The sequence below is a fragment of the Cololabis saira genome, chromosome 8, assembly GCF_033807715.1.
Source record: "Cololabis saira isolate AMF1-May2022 chromosome 8, fColSai1.1, whole genome shotgun sequence".
Taxonomy (NCBI): Eukaryota; Metazoa; Chordata; class Actinopteri; order Beloniformes; family Belonidae; genus Cololabis; species Cololabis saira.
This window is the reverse complement of record NC_084594.1, coordinates 45,757,363-45,775,923: the sequence shown is the minus strand read 5'-3', so window position 1 is coordinate 45,775,923 and position 18,561 is coordinate 45,757,363. Positions and strand designations below refer to the sequence as shown.

The window sequence follows — 18,561 nt, the reverse complement described above, 5'->3', positions numbered from 1 at the left end:
TTATGCATACATTTGTGGTTTAATATTAACTTTCCTGATGAGGTAAAAAAAAAAATCACCTCTCTACAGCTGTCATGGATGTGAAATATATCTATTAAAACCAAATCAGTTTTTCTTATCAGGCTGTAAATATGTTTATTATAGTGGAGATTGACTCACTTTTGGAGCCAGCCCCTAGTGGTCATTAGAGATGCAGCAACTTTCTTCACTTCTTGTATTAAGTCCCACTAGCAAAACGGATCTAGGTGCTAAGTATAAAGCTAAAGTTGAGACTCTGTGGATTGTGGTGGTACAACAGTAAAGAATCACTGGGCATGCAGTCAGAGAACAACGAATAAAGACGTCACTTTCTGCAGCCAACTCCTTCTGACCTTTAATGTTTCCCCATCATAGTTTCACGTAATCCCAAGTCTCTGGGACAAATCTAAATCATTTTTGATTTCTTGGACCATTTCCGTTAACACTAGAAGGTTAAGCATCCATCTTGTGAAGCATGAAATCCTTTCTTCATTCTGATTGGATGACGCCTGAAGCGATTTGGATTTGTGGACTGTCCCTCGATTCTATTGGTTGTGAAGATTCAACGAAGGCATCGATCATCCAAATTCATAGAGCCATTCCTGAGATAGACCTTCCACAAACACCCACAGCTAAGGAGCTGCTCCTCGAGCCAAGAGGTCAGCTGGTACAAACAAACCCAAAACAGTTCTATCTGAAAGGAATTAATACATTTAGTGACATTTTTAGCAAATAAAATCTGTTTCTGTAAACCCCCTGTTTACTTTACACATGTTGTCAGAGCTGATCAATCACTGATCCGCTCTTAATCGATCACACTCTACAGTCACTGAGGGTTTCATGTCCAAGTGCTGAGATAATCTTTGTGTTGACCGTTTGCGTCTCCATCTCCACGTCCGCCACCTGTCCTCAAACGGTCTTGCAGACCTGGGACCACCTCCGCCTCTCGCTGGACCTCGTCTTCGTCCCACCCCTCCTCCCTCTCGCTGGACCTCGTCTTCGTCCCACCCCTCCTCCCTCTCGGTGTGCTAGTGGTCTGGAATCTTGTCCAGATGTGAACCATCTGAGTCTCTGTCCTCCGTTAGGCACTGTCCCGAGTCCTACACCTCCTTCTCCTCCTGTTGGTGAAGGGACGTCCGTCTCAGCTTCTCCCTGACTTTAACGAACTCCGGGGCCTTCAGGTCCTCTTCTTCTTGCTGCTCCTGTTGTCTTTCCAGCTATGAAGAGCAAGGTACAAAGACATTTGATTTTATTTCATTTTATTTTGTACATGTAAAAGACAACAGTTAAAAGAGAAGATAAGAAAACAAAACAAAACAAAACAAAAAACAAAACAAAACAGAGAATGTCATCCTTTAACACTTAATATCTTAATTTACACGTGCAAAAAGGAGTAGGAAGAAGTGTAAACTTATTTAATCCTACCCCCATTCACTAATCATTTATTAACAAGTATTTATAATAACTAACTATACTATAATTGGCGACTCTAACCAGGTGCCTAGCAAAATAGAACTGTGCAACTGTGAGAAACCTTGGTGTTGTTTTCGATCAGGATTTGTCGTTTAAACCATATGTTAATCAGGTTTGTAAAATAGCGTTTTTCCATCTCCGTAATATTGCAAAGATTAGGAAAATCCTCTCGCAGAGTGATGCAGAAAGACTAGTTCATGCGTTTGTATCTTCTAGACTGGATTACTGTAATGTGTTATTAGCAGGATGTCCAAGTAATTTGCTGAATAGGCTCCAGCTGATCCAAAATGCAGCAGCACGAGTGCTGACAGGAATCAGCAGGAGAGACCACGTCTCTCCAGTGTTAGCGTCGCTCCATTGGCTACCCATAAAATTCAGAATCCAATTTAAAATTTTATTACTTGCGTATAAAGTCCAAAACGGCTTAGCTCCGCATTATTTGCAAGACCTGATAGTGCCTTATGTTCCTGGCAGAGCTCTCCGTTCTCGGAGTGCAGGTTTACTCGTAGTTCCTAAAGTATGCAAATGTAGATTTGGAGGGCGGGCGTTCTGCTATCAGGCACCATTACTTTGGAACCAACTTCCAATCTGGGTTAAGGAGGCTGACACCACCTCCACCTTTAAAACTAAACTTAAAACCTTTCTGTTTAGTAAAGCCTATAGTTAGTAGTTAGTGTTTAGTAAACCTCTAGCTGGTGTTAGTAAATCTTTAGTTAGTGTAAACTCTAGTGTGTTAGAGTCAGTAGTCATAGTTGCAGCTATAGAACACAACTATAATAGTTAGTCTCAAATATAGCTTCGTGGTAGATATGCTACGAAGCTATATTTGAGACTAACTATTATAGTCTTGTTCTATAGCTGCAACTATGACTACTGACTCTAACACACTAGAGTTTACATAATATATATATGTATAGTATAATATAGCTTCGTGGTAGATATGCTCCCCTCCTTGAACCGCCACCTTACTGTGGTGGAGGGGTTTGTGTGCCCGAGTGATCCTAGGAGCTATGTTGTCGGGGGCATTACGCCCCTGGTAGGGTCTCCCATGGCAAACAGGTCCCAGGTGACGGGCCAGACTAAGAGCGGTTCACAAGCTCGTCATGAAGAAGAAAAGACCAAGGACTGCTACGTCGCCCGTATCGGCGTCACAGGGGCCCCTCCCTGGAGCCAGGCCTGGGGTTGGGGCTCGTAGGCGAGCGCCTAGTGGCCGGGTTTTTACCCGTGGGACCCGGCCGGGCTCAGCCCGAAACGGCGACGTGGGCCCGCCTTCCCGTAGGCCCACCACCCGCAGGAAGGTCCATGACAAGCTGGTGCCATGTGATCTGGGTAGCAGTCGTGGCGGGGTGCCTCGACGACCCAATCCCTGGACTAAAACCCTCACAGTGGGTACATGGAATGTCACCTCGCTGGGGGGGAAGGAGCCGGAGATTGTGCGTGAGGTTGAGAGATACCGGCTAGAGATAGTTGGGCTCACCTCCACACATAGCTTGGGCTCTGGAACCAGCTCCTTGAACCCTGGACCCTCCACTACTCTGGAGTTGCCCAGGGTGAGAGGCGGCGGGCTGGTGTGGGCTTGGTTATAGCCCCTCAGCTCAGTCGCCATGTGTTGGAGTTCACCCCGGTGAACGAGAGGGTCGCTTCCCTGCGCCTTCGGGTCGGGGAAAGGTCTCTCACTGTTGTACTGGGGGACTTCAGCGCTCACTTGGGCAATGACAGTGATACCTGGAGAGGCGTGATTGGGAGGAACGGCCTCCCCGATCTGAAACCGAGCGGTGTTTTGTTGTTGGACTTCTGTGCTAGTCACAGTTTGATCATAACGAACACCATGTTCAAGCATAAGGGTGTCCATCAGTGCACGTGGCACCAGGACACCCTAGGCCGGAGGTCAATGATCGACTTTGTCGTTTCATCTGGCCTTCGGCCGTATGTCTTGGACACTCGGGTGAAGAGAGCAAGGACGGATTATCATGACCACGGGCCCTGGACACAAACTCGCTATGGGCCCCTACCTACAATAATATCCTACGTGCACGGTGCATGCCCTCCCCAATCACTCAGTTTGGTCACACAATGGCGCAGAGAATCCACAATCACCCCGTGTGATTGTGGATGGCGGAGTGGCGGAGCGCGGGTTTCAGTACAGAGGGGGCGGAGCATTCTCCATGGGCCCTTATGATAGTCATTTTAACGTTCAACAACACCTCATCCTACCCATCAAACTACATTTATTCTCACTTTTATGGAGCCAAGCCTATAGGCCTATGCTGCAGAAAGCAGAGTAAAGTCACAAACTTGTTCAGAAACACACACACACACACACACACACACACACACACACACACACACACACACACACACACACACACACACACACACACACACACACACACACACGCACAGGCCTGACAGCTGTCAATCACATGGAGCTGAATACTCAGATAGTCACGGACTGACTCAGTTCCATCTTTGATACAGCTTAAATACAAAAAAAAAACATTACACAATCTATTTAGATAGATATAGACACAGCGGTCTATAACATCATTTCTGAGCTCTAGAACAGAGAATAGACTCGGCGGTCTCGTTGACAACATCACAAAGCTCATTCAAATAGGCAGGTGATCAAGAATACCACAACATTCTGATAAATAAATTATTTATGAAGGTTACACTGACTCACCAATGGTAGTTGACACTTCCATAAAACTTTGTACATGCTTAATCCTCTTTTAAAGTTTAGCGCTCATCTCCTAAATGGCCGCAAATTTGCCGAGTCGGCAAGTTGGCTAACTGTTTAAGGCTGATTTATGGTTCCGCGTTTCACCAACGCGGCGCCTTCGGCGTAGGATACGCGGGGATGCGCACGTACGGTGCGCATCGCCGCGTACCCTACGCCGTAGGCTCGCCGTACCCTACGGCGGAGGCTCTGCGTCGATTTAACGGCTCACAGCCCTGATGCGTTCAGGACAGTTGTAAAGTAAGAATTAGTCTACACTGACCGCACAATGCACATTTTATCGTAATTATAGCCTACAATTTACGATTATATATGAACGTATCACAAAAAACGGGGCCCTATGAGCTTGTAAATGTATTTATTATTTATTTTTATTATTAATTTACACATAAAAAAAAAAAAAATGTTTGAAAGCCGAGGGCCCCCATTGGCTCCAGGGCCCTGGGCACATGCCCACTTTGCCCATGCGGTAATCCGTCTATGGAAGAGAGGGGCTGACCTGTCAACTGATCACCACCTGGTAGTGAGTTGGATGCGCTGGCGGAGGAGGAGGTTGGACAGACCGGGCAGACCCAAACGGATTGTGAGGGTCTGTTGGGAACATCTGGTCGAGCCCTCTGTCAGGGACATCTTCAACTCCCACCTCCGGGAGAGCTTCTCTCAGATCCCAGGGGAGGCGGGGGACATTGAGTCCGAGTGGACCATGTTCTCTGCCTCCATTGTCGGCGCGGCGGCTCGGAGTTGTGGTCGCAAGGTCTCCGGTGCCTGTCGTGGCGGCAATCCTAGAACCCGGTGGTTGACACCGGAAGTACAGGATACCGTCAGACTGAAGAAGGAGTCCTACCGGGCTATGTTAGCCTGTGGGACTCCTGACGCAGTAGATAGGTACCGGCAGGCCAAGCGAGCCGCAGCTCGGGCGGTCCTGGAGGCAAAAACTCGGGTCTGGGAGGAGTTCGGTGAGGCCATGGAGGAAGACTTTCGGTCGGCCTCGAGGAAATTCTGGAGGACTGTTCGGCGCCTCAGAAGGGGGAAGCAGTACCGTTTATGGTGTGGGTGGAGAGCTGTTGACCTCGACTGGGGACATCGTCGGACGGTGGAAGGAATACTTCGAGGATCTCCTCAACCCGACTGACATGCCTTCCACTGAGGAAGCAGAGAGTGAGGACTCGGGGACGTGCTCATCCATCACCCAAGCCGAGGTCACTGAGGTGGTTCGTAAGCTCCTCAGTGGCAGGGCACCGGGGGTGGATGAGATTCACCCTGAGTACCTCAAGTCTCTGGATGTCGTAGGGCTGTCTTGGTTGACACGCCTCTGCGACATTGCATGGAGGAAGGGGACAGTACCGTTGGAGTGGCAAACCGGGGTGGTGGTCCCTCTGTTTAAAAAGGGGGACCGGAGAGTGTGTTCCAACTATAGAGGGATCACACTTCTCAGCCTCCCCGGGAAAGTCTACGCCAGGGTACTGGAGAGGAGAATACGGCCGATAGCTGAACCTCGGATTCAGGAGGAACAATGCGGTTTTCGCCCCGGTCGTGGAACACTGGACCAGCTCTATACCCTCCGCAGGGTGCTCGAGGGTTCATGGGAATTTGCCCAACCAGTCTACATGTGTTTTGTGGATCTGGAGAAGGCATTTGACCGTGTCCCTCCCTCTGTGCCATTCTGTGGGGGGTGCTCGGTGAGTATGGAGTCCGGGGCCCTCTATTAAGGGCTGTCCGGTCTCTGTATGATCAGAGCAGGAGCTTGGTTCGCATTGCCGGCAGTAAGTCAGACTTGTTCCCGGTGCATGTTGGACTCCGGCAGGGCTGCCCTTTGTCACCGGTCCTGTTCATAATTTTTATGGACAGGATTTCTAGGCGCAGCCAGGGGCCGGAGGGGATCCACAGGATTTCGTCTCTGCTTTTTGCGGATGACGTTGTCCTGTTGGCTTCATCGGACCGGGACCTTCAGCATGTGCTGTGGCGGTTTGCGGCCGAGTGCGACGCGGCAGGGATGAGAATCAGAACCTCCAAAACCGAGGCCATGGTTCTACACCGGGAAAGGGTGGCGTGCCTTCTCCGGGTGGGTGGAGAAGTCCTGCCTCAGGTGGAGGAGTTCAAGTATCTCGGGGTCTTGTTCACGAGTGAGGGAACGATGGAGCGTGAGATTGACAGACGGATCGGTGCAGCGTCCGCAGTTATGCGGTCGATGTACTGGACCGTCGTGGTGAAGAAGGAGCTGAGTCGAAAGGCGAAGCTCTCGATTTACCGGTAAATCTACGTATCTACCCTCACCTATGGTCATGAACTTTGGGTAGTGACCGAAAGGACAAGATCGCGGATACAAGCGGCCAAGATGAGTTTCCTCCGCAGGTTGGCTGGACGCTCCCTTAGAGATAGGATGAGGAGTGGTGAGGTTGTCTTGTCTTGGGTTTGTTTTGTCCTGTCATTTCCTGTTTTATTTTGATTAATTAATTCTCCTCTGGTTTCAGGTCCCTTGCCCTTCCTCATGTATCTCAGTCTGATTGCCCTAAGTGTTTAAATAGTCTGTCCCCCTTGTCTTGTGCCAGAGTGTCTTCGTCCTTGTCCTACACCCGAGCCTTGATCCATGTCCACAGCCATAGTAATCGCTAGAATAATAGTAACCCGTTGGTTCCTCGTTCAAGAGTGATTTTTTTTTTTTTTTTTGTAAATTCTCTACCATAGCTTAGATTCATAGCCCTTTGTTTTTTCAAACCTTTGGTTTATTAACTTATATTCTAGCTTAAATTCATAGTTTTGTTTTTTTCCTCTTTAAGAGTGATTTGTGTTTGTAGCCAAATTATTTTATATAGGCAGGTTTTTCCTCCATATGGAGGGTTTTGTGTTTGTTTCTTTTTTATTAGAGTTATTTTTCCCTCCTCTTGGAGTGTTTATTGTTCTCTCTATAGTCAGAGTATAGTGTCTAGTTTTGTTTATAGCCATTTGGTTGTCACTCGGTCCGAGGTCTCCGGGGAATTTAATAAAAGCCTGTTATCTAATATCTCTGCATCTGAGTCCTGCATTCAGTCTCAGCCTGACGGGCTACCAAAGTACGTCATACTGTTTACTCACAGGAAAACGGTATATGAAAGCAGATGTTTTGAGAGTTTGCTGCTAATAGGGAAAGACATCAACAGCAGTCTTAGAAAAGCAATACTACAATACCTGTCGGTTTTCTGAAAAGTATTTTTTGAAGTGTCTTGTTTGTCTCTCTGCAAGGTTATTTTTATTGTCACATCTGAAACAAGCGCCAGAGTTGGAGCCAGGACTAGCGGAGCACCGCTGGGACCGCCATCGTTTGAGGCGCATATTAGGCTCAGCCCATGGCTGCTTGAGGTTGCCCAACTGGGCTAAACAACCTAGAGGGCTGGATTTATGGACAACTGGCCCACAGGAGTCAATTGCACATTGTTGCACTCAGCTAACCGTGAATTAGCGGTGCTGTTAAGCCGGGCAGACACTGCGCGATTGTTGGCTCGTTTTGAACCGATTTTCCAGTCGTGCGACTATTTTTTTGATCGGACCATATTTCGACCCAATCGTTGGTCGTGCCTCGTCGGGGTAACGACGAGAGATTAACACCTCACGACGAGAGATTAACACCTCACGACGAGAGATTAACACCTCACGACGAGCTCCCGATCACGAATCGTGTGCTCGCAATAAACGTGTTTGAAATCCTGGTCACTCCTCGTGAAGGTATCGCACAGTTGAAGCAGCTACGACCCGATTAGCATGCGCAATCTCTGATGTCACGTCAAAAACTATTATTTGTAGTTTAAAGTGTTGCAAATTCACATTACAAATCATGTTTTAATAGCAGAAAAAAAAGACCTCATTCCCACGTCTGCCCAGCCAATTCCTTGTCCAATCACGACGTTCTCTAATCTTTTTTCATTTATCGCCACACAGAATGGCACAAATTGCTAAAGGCTGATTTATGGTTCCGCGTTACACCAACGCAGAGCCTACGGCATAGGGTACGGCGTTGATTTAACGCGCAACCATAATTCAGGCAAAAATAATAATTCAGGCGCGTTTGTTTTTGCTGAGCATCTTTGGTGTCTCCCATTTCGGGGTTCCTCCTCTTCCACTTCTTTTTGACGTTGCAGTTCCAGTAACAGAAGTCCGACGTGAGGATTATGAACGTATAGTGTGAGCAGACGGGTCGCATCAGAGCATCAGGTCGTACAGTGTGAAACCATAAATTGTGGGCTGCAAACTTTTGAACTCAGCGATCTAGTCGTGCAGTGTGAGATGGGGCTGAATCAAACGATTTAAAATATCGCAATTGGAGGGTTCATGAAATGATCCTAGGCATAGGTCTTTAGAACAGAGGACCCAGCTGTTCAAAGAGATTAAAGCTGATTGGTCAGAGGCAGTCTAGCTGGTGTCTAGTTAGCTCTGGCTAGCAGCCCTCAACCCAGGGCGAAGATGGCTACTTGTTTCACTCCTGCACTCTCCAGGCCAACCCAGAACTGGATAGTCTCTTATAGGCCTTTTCGACCAACTCAAAATTGGTGCTAGTGCAAGTGCTGGTGCTAGGCAGGTGCTGGAACCACACAGGTTCTACAAAGAACTGACTTGCTTTTCCAATAGCCAGAGAGCACTGGATAGCCAGGACACATATTTCTGATTGCGTGGTTAAATCAGTAAGGTATGCTTTCAGAAGACATATGTTTTAAATTCACCTAGGTGGTTTAAATATGGAGGTTCCATTGTTTTGGTTGGTGACAATAATCACGGTCCCCGCTGTGACTTCTGTTCTTGTTAACTAATGGCTCACAACTGGTGGTCAAAATGCAAAAACATCATGCTAAGTCTGGCACTAGCACCAAACTAGCACTGCTTTGTTCGTAAAGTCCTATTAGTGATTGACTCACCATTACAGTAGTCACCCCTAGTGGTCATTAAAGGAAGTGCCATTTTCTTTGAAACCTGGATTCAGCCTGATTAGTGAGATGGACACAGCCCCTGGTGACAGTCACCAATAAAGAAACCACTACTTCATGTTGTAAAGTGTTGAATTATGTGGGCACATAGGATTAGGCAAATTATTATTATTGTCTTCTTTGAGGCTTAATTTTTTATACGTTTTGAGACGTGTGTACCTCTTCCAGCTTCTTGTGCCTCTTCAGCAGCTCAGCCTCCAGAGGAGAAATCTTCTTGCGAGCCTCTTCTTCCTGTTTCCTCTGTCGGATCAGCTGATCTCTCTTCCTGGACTCCAGGACTCTCTGCAGCTCCGGCTTCATCTCCACACTGACACCCCCTCTGGACAAACACACCCACACACACACAAGTGAATTACATAGCATTTATTTTGTTCTTTCTATGAGTTCTTGTTCCCAACTTCATCAACGTGTTGTTATTTTGTCCACCAGGGGGCAGTTTCACCCAGTAGAGACAAAAACACCTTAAACTCACATAAAATGTGTTTTTTTTCAGGGTCCTCATCCTCACCCCAACAGGTGGAGTCTCCACCAGCCCCAATAGCCCAAAAGGGGAGTCTCACCAAGCCCCAACAGGAGACACCCAACCCTCACCCCCCCAGAGCCCACCCAGCTTTCTCTCTCCAGGCAGTCAGGACTCCCCACTTCTGGAATTCACTGACAGGATAAAGAGCCTCGTAAATATTGGAATCCAGCTAACACCATGCCAAAATCCTTTATTCAACCCCCCACATCACCCAACCCCTCCCAAACCACCACCTCGGAAACAGCGGTCAACCAAAAGTCACCGCCCCCCTCACCTCCTCTGAACTATCGTATCAGTGATGTCTGATATGGGCCGGGTCCAGGCTGTGTTGTCAATATTAACATTGTTCTGTCCCAGGAAAAGTCTGGGCCCCATGGAGTTCAATCAGCTTTCTCTATCCCTGTGATAATAGGTAACAGAAAAGGTATCAAACTGGTGAGAAACAAAAAGAGTTCAATTAAAGCAGCACAATGTAACTTTAAATCTGCCAATCTGCCAAGAGTGTAGCCTGTCATCCTCGAAACTCACCAGTGTCTCCTGTTAAGGATTTACATTAAGCTCTTTTAAATATCAGGTCTCTGGTTGGCAAATCTTTCTTAATCAATGATTTTATTAACAAGCACAACCTTGATTTTATGTTTTTAACTGAAACTTGATTAAGTCAGGATAATAGTACAGCAGTTCTTATCAGTCATCCATCCATCCATCCATTTTCTATACCCACTTTATCCTTTGGTCTGCTGGAGCCTATCCCAGCTAATTACAGGTGAGAGGCAGGGGTTACACCCTGGACAGGTCGCCAGTCCATCGCAGGGCCACATAGATACAAACAACCAGTCACATTCACACCTACGGGAAATTTAGAATCACCAATTAATCTAATATGCATGTTTTTGGACTGTGGGAGGAAGCCGGAGTAACCGGAGGGAACCCACGCAAGCACGGGCCACTCTGTTCAAGGACAATGCAAGAAAATAAATATGTTGTCATTCAGTTAAAATCCCCCTGTTGAGCAATTTTAGTGACCATCAACAAACCCCCCATAATGATGCAAGGTTTTTTGATGAGTTTGCCAAACTACTGTCAATTATATGCATGGATTTTGATTGTGTTGTTTTAGTGGGTGATTTTAACATTCATGTTGATAATCCTAAAGATGGATGTGCTAAGGAACTTTTAAATATTTTGGATAATTTTGCACTTTCCCAGTATGTCACAGATCCAACGCATAACAGAGGACAGGTATTAGATCTCAGAGGTTGTGGTGAACGATGTTGCTCTGTCTGATCACTACTGTGTATTATTTAAAATGACCACCGTTGCCAATCCTATGAAAGCTAAAGCAGAGGTAATCAGAAAGCTTTATATAAATGATAACACCTGTGCAATATTCACCCAGGGTTTTATACCATCACCAACCCTGTCCTCAGTTCTAGTTTATGACCTCGTTAACAGTTTCAGTTCCAATGTTATGACTGTTATTGATTCTATCGCCCCAATTAAGACCAAAGTTCTGTCCGGGAGGAAAAAGTCACCCTGGAGAAACGCCACACTGGTTAAAGCACAGAGAAGGATATGTAGACAAGCAAAAACAAAAACAAACTTCAGGTATATTACAACATTTATAAAGAGAGTCTTCGCAACTATAACCAGAAACTGAAGAATGCAAGGCGATCATATTTTTCAGAGATTATCAATAGAAACAGTAATAATGCTCGCACACTGTTTTCTGTGGTAGAAAGACTGACAAACCCCACAGCCTCAATGTTTGATGTCAAAAAAGGCCTGTAACGACTTTGCTGACTTTTTCACAAACAAAATATTACACACAGTGCTTAATTTGTCCATGAAGAGGTCCCGGAACATCGGGAGGGTACTGTTCCGGCAGGTCGGGGGGGGGGTTGGTTCGGTGGGGGCGTTCCCCCCCGGGATATTTTTTGAGCATAATGCATTTAAATGCATCAATCTGGTGCACTTTGAAAAGCTAGCATAACAATTTAGTAGGGGTAATCTGATCAGAATATTTTGGGGCTGATCACTGGGATGAGTGAAGTTAAATAACGTTATTGGGCTCACAGTAACGTTACTAGTAGTTGTGAGTTGTAGAGGACTGGGTTGTTTATTACAATTGGAAACATATCTGCTCTCCGGAGCTTCTCTACCCGGCAAAACATATTCTCCGCTCCTCTGTGTGAGCACAGAGCATGCTGTTTCCCTGCTGTGGCTCTCAGACGGAGCTGTGGGCGGAACATTGCTGCACAGTGCAGTGAGTGCAGGCAGAGAAGCGCGGCGGCATCAGCCCCAAAATAACGCAGTTTTAAATTGTACAAACACAATATTGGTATCGTTGGAAAGGGAAAAATGTCCTCTTAATTTTGAGGGGGCTGATATCAAATTTGGGGGGGCTTCAGCCCGTTTTTTTATTTGGAGTGAGAACAATCCACACAGCAACCGACACAGATCCATTCATGTTTAACCGCGGCGCCAGGAGAAGAGTCTGCGCAGAGGCTCCGCCCCCTTCTCTCCTATTGGCTCCATGTCATTGACAGCTACAAATCAAGCCAGAAATCTTGGTGTAATTATTGACTCAGACCTGAACTTCAACAGCCATCTAAAGTTTATCACTAAAGGCTGAATTATGGTTCTGCGTCAAAACGACGCCGTGCCTACGGCGTGTGGTTTTTGTACACGCAGAGGACACGCCGTCACATGCGCCGTCACTGACGTGCACCTCCCGAAAATTGTAACTACGCGTCGAGGAGACGCCGACCACACGCAGACCGAGAGGGCTGTGATTGGTTCGTTTGAAAGCGAAGCATTTCCGGTTTCCGGTTTGAATCAGTAGTGAACTTCCAGGGCTTTTTTCTTCGTTTATATGTGATTTTTTTTGTTTTTGTTTTTTGCACAATAGTTGTCCTTATTTCTTTGATTTACTGTGACCGGAAAAAGTCGGATAAACCATTCAGAAAAAGATCGCTAACTAGTGGCCGCGGGGGGTACTGCACCGCGACCAAATGGAGAGACGGAGAACTCTGAACGATTTGTGACGGCGTCACGGGTGCGCCGTGTGCTCTGCGTGTGTGTGACGCAGAACCATACCCGCACCTTAAATCTGCCTATTACCACCTGAAAAACATTGCTAGAATTAAGGGGATTCTGTCTAACCAAGACATGGAAAAACGTTTGCAGGCCTTAACAAGAAATCTATCAGGCAGCTGCAGCTGATCCAGAACGCTGATCCAGAGTCCTTACAAACACCAGGAAACTGGACCATATTACACATGAAATCACTACACTGGCTTCCAGTGAGTCAAAGGATAGAGTTTAAAATCTTACTGCTGGTCTACAAAGACCTGAATGGTTTTGGACCAAAATACCTATTTCCTTATGAAGCTCCCAGACCCCTGAGGTTCATCTGGATCTGTTAGTTCCTATGAAGCTCCCAGACCGCTGAGCTTCATCTGGATCTGGTTTGTTGTGGTTCCAGAACCAGAACCAAGCAAGGTTCAGCAGCGTTCAGTTATTCTGCTCCTCACCGGTGGAACAAACTTCCTGTAGACCTGAGGTCTGCTCCAACTGTAGATCCTTTAAATCAGGATAAAAACATTACTGTTGGCCGCTCGGTGGCGCAGTGGGTTAAGCAGCGGGCCATATACTGGGGCTACAGTCCTCCTCCTGCAGCGGTCGCGGGTTCGAATCCAGCCCGCGCACCTTTGCTGCGTGTCTTCCCCATTCTCTCTCTCTACCCCTTTCCAGTCTGCATCTCAATAAAGGGCCACTAGAGCCCAAAAAAAAACCTTTAAAAAAAAAAAACATTACTGTTTACTGAAGCATACTCTTAAATCTTTTCTTATCATTTTATTTGTTATTTACTGTTTAATTGTATCTTGCTGCTTTTAATGTTGATGTAAAGCACTTTGAATTACCTTGTGTGAATTGTGCCATACAGATAAACTTGCCTTGCCTAATGCCCGATGTCATGATGGCATTGCAGTACTGGCTAGTTGGTAAACAACAGACAACTGGATGGAGAACCAAGTGCCAACTATTTAACATCTGGATTGAGGCTCATGTGGAACTAAGATTGGTTGCAGTTCCTCGGCTGGCCGCAGACAACAGAAAACAGCAGTCACTGATGCATTTTGGATCTAAACCATTCAGAGCTTTATAGACCAGCATCAGAACTTTAAAGTTCATTATGTGGAGCATAAAAGTAAAATGCTGCTTCTCCATGTTTCATTATTAACATTACTAATGTTAACATTATATTAACTTTGGACTTCAACACGGTGAAATGATGGGACATTAATGGCCCTTTTGCACTAGTCCCGCTTCTCCTCGGTTCTACCCGCCACGGCCCCGTCTTGCGCTTTTGCAGTAGGGCTGAGACGGGTAGAGCCGCTCCAAGCCGATACTTTTTCTGTAACCATTCTGGCGAGGTTCTATCCGGGCTGAGCCGGGACTATTTCTGACGTCACCACCCTCCGTGCCACTGATTGGTCGGGGGCGGGGCCGTCATCACCCTCCGTGCCACTGATTGGTCGGGGGGCGGGGCCGTCACCACCCTCCGTGCCACTGATTGGTCGGGGGGCGAGGCCGTCAGACGTTTGAATCAGGAAGCGGGAGTCAGCGCGAGAGCGACCTGCGGCTCGCGGCGATTTTATTATAAAGCGCAAAACGTCTGTTTGGTGATCCAACTCTGAGGTGCAGATGTTCATAAACCTGGTGGCTGAGGAGAGAATTAAAAAAGGGATGTAGACGGGCTGTTTTACTCTCAGCCGCTCGCGGCTCCAGCTGATTTCTCATCAGCGCCGACACGAACAAAGCGGTTGCGCAATTGAGTACGTCACAGCAGCTTCACCCCAACCTGCACACTTCTCCCCTGGCTGTGGAAAAACAAACGGGGACAAAACGGGTAGAGGCGTGACGAGCCGAGTCGGGCTGAGTAAGTACTAGTGGAAAAGCGCCATAAGATTGTGCGTAAAAGGCTGTAGCAGCTGGTAGCATTCAGGTGTGATAGATCAACCTATACAGAGAGCCTTTAAGATATCACTTCGCTATTTTGTTTTTTATCCTGAAATGCAAGAAACATCTACTTGAAATTATTGTGGATCTAAACATGGATCTAGAGGCCTTTAAACCATGGGGATACCTAAGGTTTTCCACGTCTTTTCACTTTTGGCTTGATTTTTGTGATATGAATAATGATACGTGAAAGAAATATATATGTTTTTATTCATTTGAGGTTGCATCTGCAATCCATCTACTCACAGAGGTCTTGTGGAGGTCTGAGGACCTTTGGCTGACAGGGGGGGTATTTACAGAAGTGTTTTCTGGAACTGAGTTGTGGAGGTTGTTGTTTTGGCCTGACTGAGTGATTGTTCGGAGTGTTTCACGCCTCCATTCGCTCCTGAATGAAACTGCGAAGATGAGTGGACTCGGCTTTGTTCAGCTGTGTGAATAAGCGATTCTGGGGAGATGAAAACTTTCCCAGCCTCCTCGAGGTGAGAGGGGGTTGCTTAGCGACGCCTGGACGTCTCACAAACAGCCGGAACCTGATGGTGACGCAGGGTGAAATACTGACTCACTTCATGCCGCTGGTGCTGCTCTGTGATTGATCAGAGCAAATAACCAATCGGCAAATGTGTGAGTCCAGATGTATTGTCACCAACCGTGAATGTTCTGGACCAACAAAACCTGGAAAAAAAATGCTGCATTTATAGTATATCGTCACGGTCAGGGCTGTTCCTGGACTGTTGGTGGCCCTGGGCATGACTGTCTGAAAGTGTGCGTTTTAGTTAAACTCTCCTCTTAGTTCAAACCCTTTAGGATGTTGCACTTTACGTAGAACACAGGCTACATTTTGAATGTGAAGTTCAAATGTATGTAGAGTTTCTCAGCTGTGTACAGACGTAAAAAGAGCATAATAAAGGGAATGTACATGACGTCACATATGCAACTTCAGAGCAGGTTTCGCCCACTGAGTGGCAGAAAGACTGAGTGACGGAAAGACTGAGTGGCAGAAAGACTGAGTGGCAGCGTAAACTTTCAGTTTGAGCAACTGGAAAACATCTAAAATGGGAAAGAGCTGTTGTGCGATCGACTGTACTCATAGATTTAGCAAGAAATCGGAGTTATCGTTTTACAGAATGCTGAAAAATAAGCTTAAGAGAGACAAATGGATCGCTGCAATTCACAGAAACAACTGGATTTCAGACATCGAAACGTGGATTTGTGGTTCCCATTTTGTATCAGGTAATGTTGGATTTTTGGGTAGCTAATGTTAAACGGTCAAATCATAAAGTTCGGTGTCCTCATCACTTTAATTTCTACAACAAATCCTGCCTTGAAGTCAGACCGAGCGTCAAGACTTTTGTAAGCCTTCAAGCTTTGCTTCGTGTATTTCCCCGGTGTAGAAATTAAGTACATACAAATATAAGGAAACTGGATTCGTGGACAAATATTAATGTCCATGGACCACTGGTTCTTGGTAACTGTACCAAATATTAATGTCCATGGACCACTGGTTCTTGGTAACTGTACCAAATATTAATGTCCATGGAGCACTGGTTCTTGGGGTAACTGTACCAAATATTAATGTCCATGGACCACTGGTTCTTGGTAACTGTACCAAATATTAATGTCCATGGACCACTGGTTCTTGGTAACTGTACCAAATATTAATGTCCATGGACCACTGGTTCTTGGTAACTGTACCAAATATTAATGTCCATGGACCACTGGTTCTTGGTAACTGTACCAAATATTAATGTCCATGGACCACTGGTTCTTGGGGTAACTGTACCAAATATTAATGTCCATGGACCACTGGTTCTTGGGGTAACTGTACGGGTCACTGTCAAGTCAAACTGACTTTAATTTAAGCCCATAATCGGCTGTTATCCCGGCTTCTCCACTAGTTGCAGCTGTTTTTACCACTCAGTGAGAGTAAGGGGGCTGGTCCAGTGGGGAAGTGACGTCAATGCATTCCCTCTATTGTTCTGATTTTAAAGATAAACTGTCTTGTTGCGTTGTTAGCTGCCGGAAATGCTTGGAAGGTTCTGAAGGGGATGAAATCAGCCCATGGTAGCTTAGCTTTACTCGTGCTAGTTTATGATGTTTACTAACTTTTCTTTACATTTATTCAGATCAAAAATGGACGCATCAATGGATGGACTTGATCTGAGTGAATATTGACTTGTGTGGGTTAGCGTCATGGCCAAGCACGAGTCCCTCGGTGTGAGGAAGGGTTACCGTTTGTAGCTGCTCAGCAGCTCCCGGTGAAGCTCCTGGTGACTTCTGGAAGATTTGACAGGATTCACCAGTTTCTTGGGTTTGATCAGGTCCTCGTCCTCTTCCAGATAATCAGGTGGGGGGACATAAGTGGACACCGGGGATGGCCTCTGGTGGGCACCCTGGGACCGTTGCAGGTCTGCGTAGGCTGAGGCTGAAGACAGGAGGACACAAAGACAGACAGAACCATGAAGACAAATCTGAGACCCGACTTCTCCGAGCGTGTCCTCTGGGGGACAGCAGCCTGTAAGGGGCCCGCCAGCAGGACAACAGCGGTCATAAAGCTGTGTCTTCTGTCTTTGTGTTCTTTTCAAATGATTGTGCACCTGATCCTTGTCCTCAGATATTCTGGGAAACACAGATCAGATATCCTCAAGTCTCTACACACAATGACCCTTTCTCAGTGGTGAAACCAGAGACCAGCAAGCATGCCGCTTCATATCTAAGAAATATCATGTTTGCATGCAAGATTTGACAGTACAGACCCAGAGTACAGACATCTGCAAAAGTTAGAACTGGCCTCTTTTAGTCGTACGTATATTTGGGTAATGCTAAGTACCCTCTTCAGGAGGGTTTAAGAAAGGTAGGTTGTGTTTTTACGGTCAACCTTTGATGATCATCAGCAGGTGAGCAGGACTCTATAAAAGCAATTACTGGTCTGGAACACAATTGTGAGAAGAAAGATACCAATTGTTCACAGAGGAAAGCTTTGAAAGGGTTATTGTTCTACAGTGGAAAAAAACATTAGCTGTGTCCGAAATTCCCTAATGAGTAGCAAAAACAGTATGTGAGATTTTTTGGTGCGTCCGAAACATTAGTACGTACTCAATAGTATGTACTATCCATACTCATTCTGGAGAAATGCATTAGTGTGGATTGATGGACACTAGCTAAGCAGAAACTTCCCACAATGCAATGCAGCGGTGTTTGGTTGCTAACTGCTGCGCAGATACTTAGCAACCAAGAAAAATGGAGGATAACGTTACCGGTACCAAGCAAAGCTGCAGCAGCAGCTCCACCACCATCACGCTACTATTCAAATGTGAGGAATTATGTGTGATTTCGCTTTGGTTTCCATAAGATATTAACCAGATGAGTTCATCATTTATCACATTATTGTGTGGGTAGATGTATTTGCAAAGTTTACGAATGAGAGAAAGGAGAAATGTCATCTAGTTTGGGCCAGGATAAACGGGAAAGAGCGGAGCAGTGCTGCTACTGCTGCTGTGACGGAGTTGTTACCATGGTAACAACTCCCCCTCCCTGTTACCACGGTAACAACTCCCCCTCCCAACGGCAGGAAGTGCCGTGTAGCTCTGAGTAGTACGTCCGAATTAATTCATACTACTGATATTCACTCAAAAGTGTGCCGAACTTAAGTATACTTTTTGAGTATATACTGTTTAGTATGGCATTTTGGACGCATCGATCGAATATGGCTGCCAGTCTTCCCAGGAGGGGCCATGCTGGTACCGGGCAGCTAATACCAGGGTCCCACATGCTAACCAAGCTTGACAGGACTTCACCTTCAGCTCTACGCTGGGTCTCATCTTTGGTGTCCA

The 18,561-nt window shown here is 46.3% G+C and overlaps 1 protein-coding gene across 2 annotated transcripts in view; it reads right to left on the bottom strand.

Annotated features, from left to right (window-relative positions):
- si:ch211-236d3.4 (protein FAM107B) overlaps window positions 1-18,561 on the bottom strand; it is a 57,488-nt gene continuing 38,927 nt past the window's right edge. For both annotated transcript variants that reach the window (XM_061728125.1, XM_061728127.1), the window contains 3 exons: window positions 16,961-17,153; window positions 9,343-9,502; window positions 1-1,235 (listed from right to left, as the gene is read on the bottom strand). In XM_061728125.1, the coding sequence (XP_061584109.1) occupies window positions 1,119-1,235; window positions 9,343-9,502; window positions 16,961-17,153 (470 nt within the window). In that variant the 3' untranslated portion in view covers window positions 1-1,118. The remainder of the gene's footprint in view (window positions 1,236-9,342; window positions 9,503-16,960; window positions 17,154-18,561) is intronic.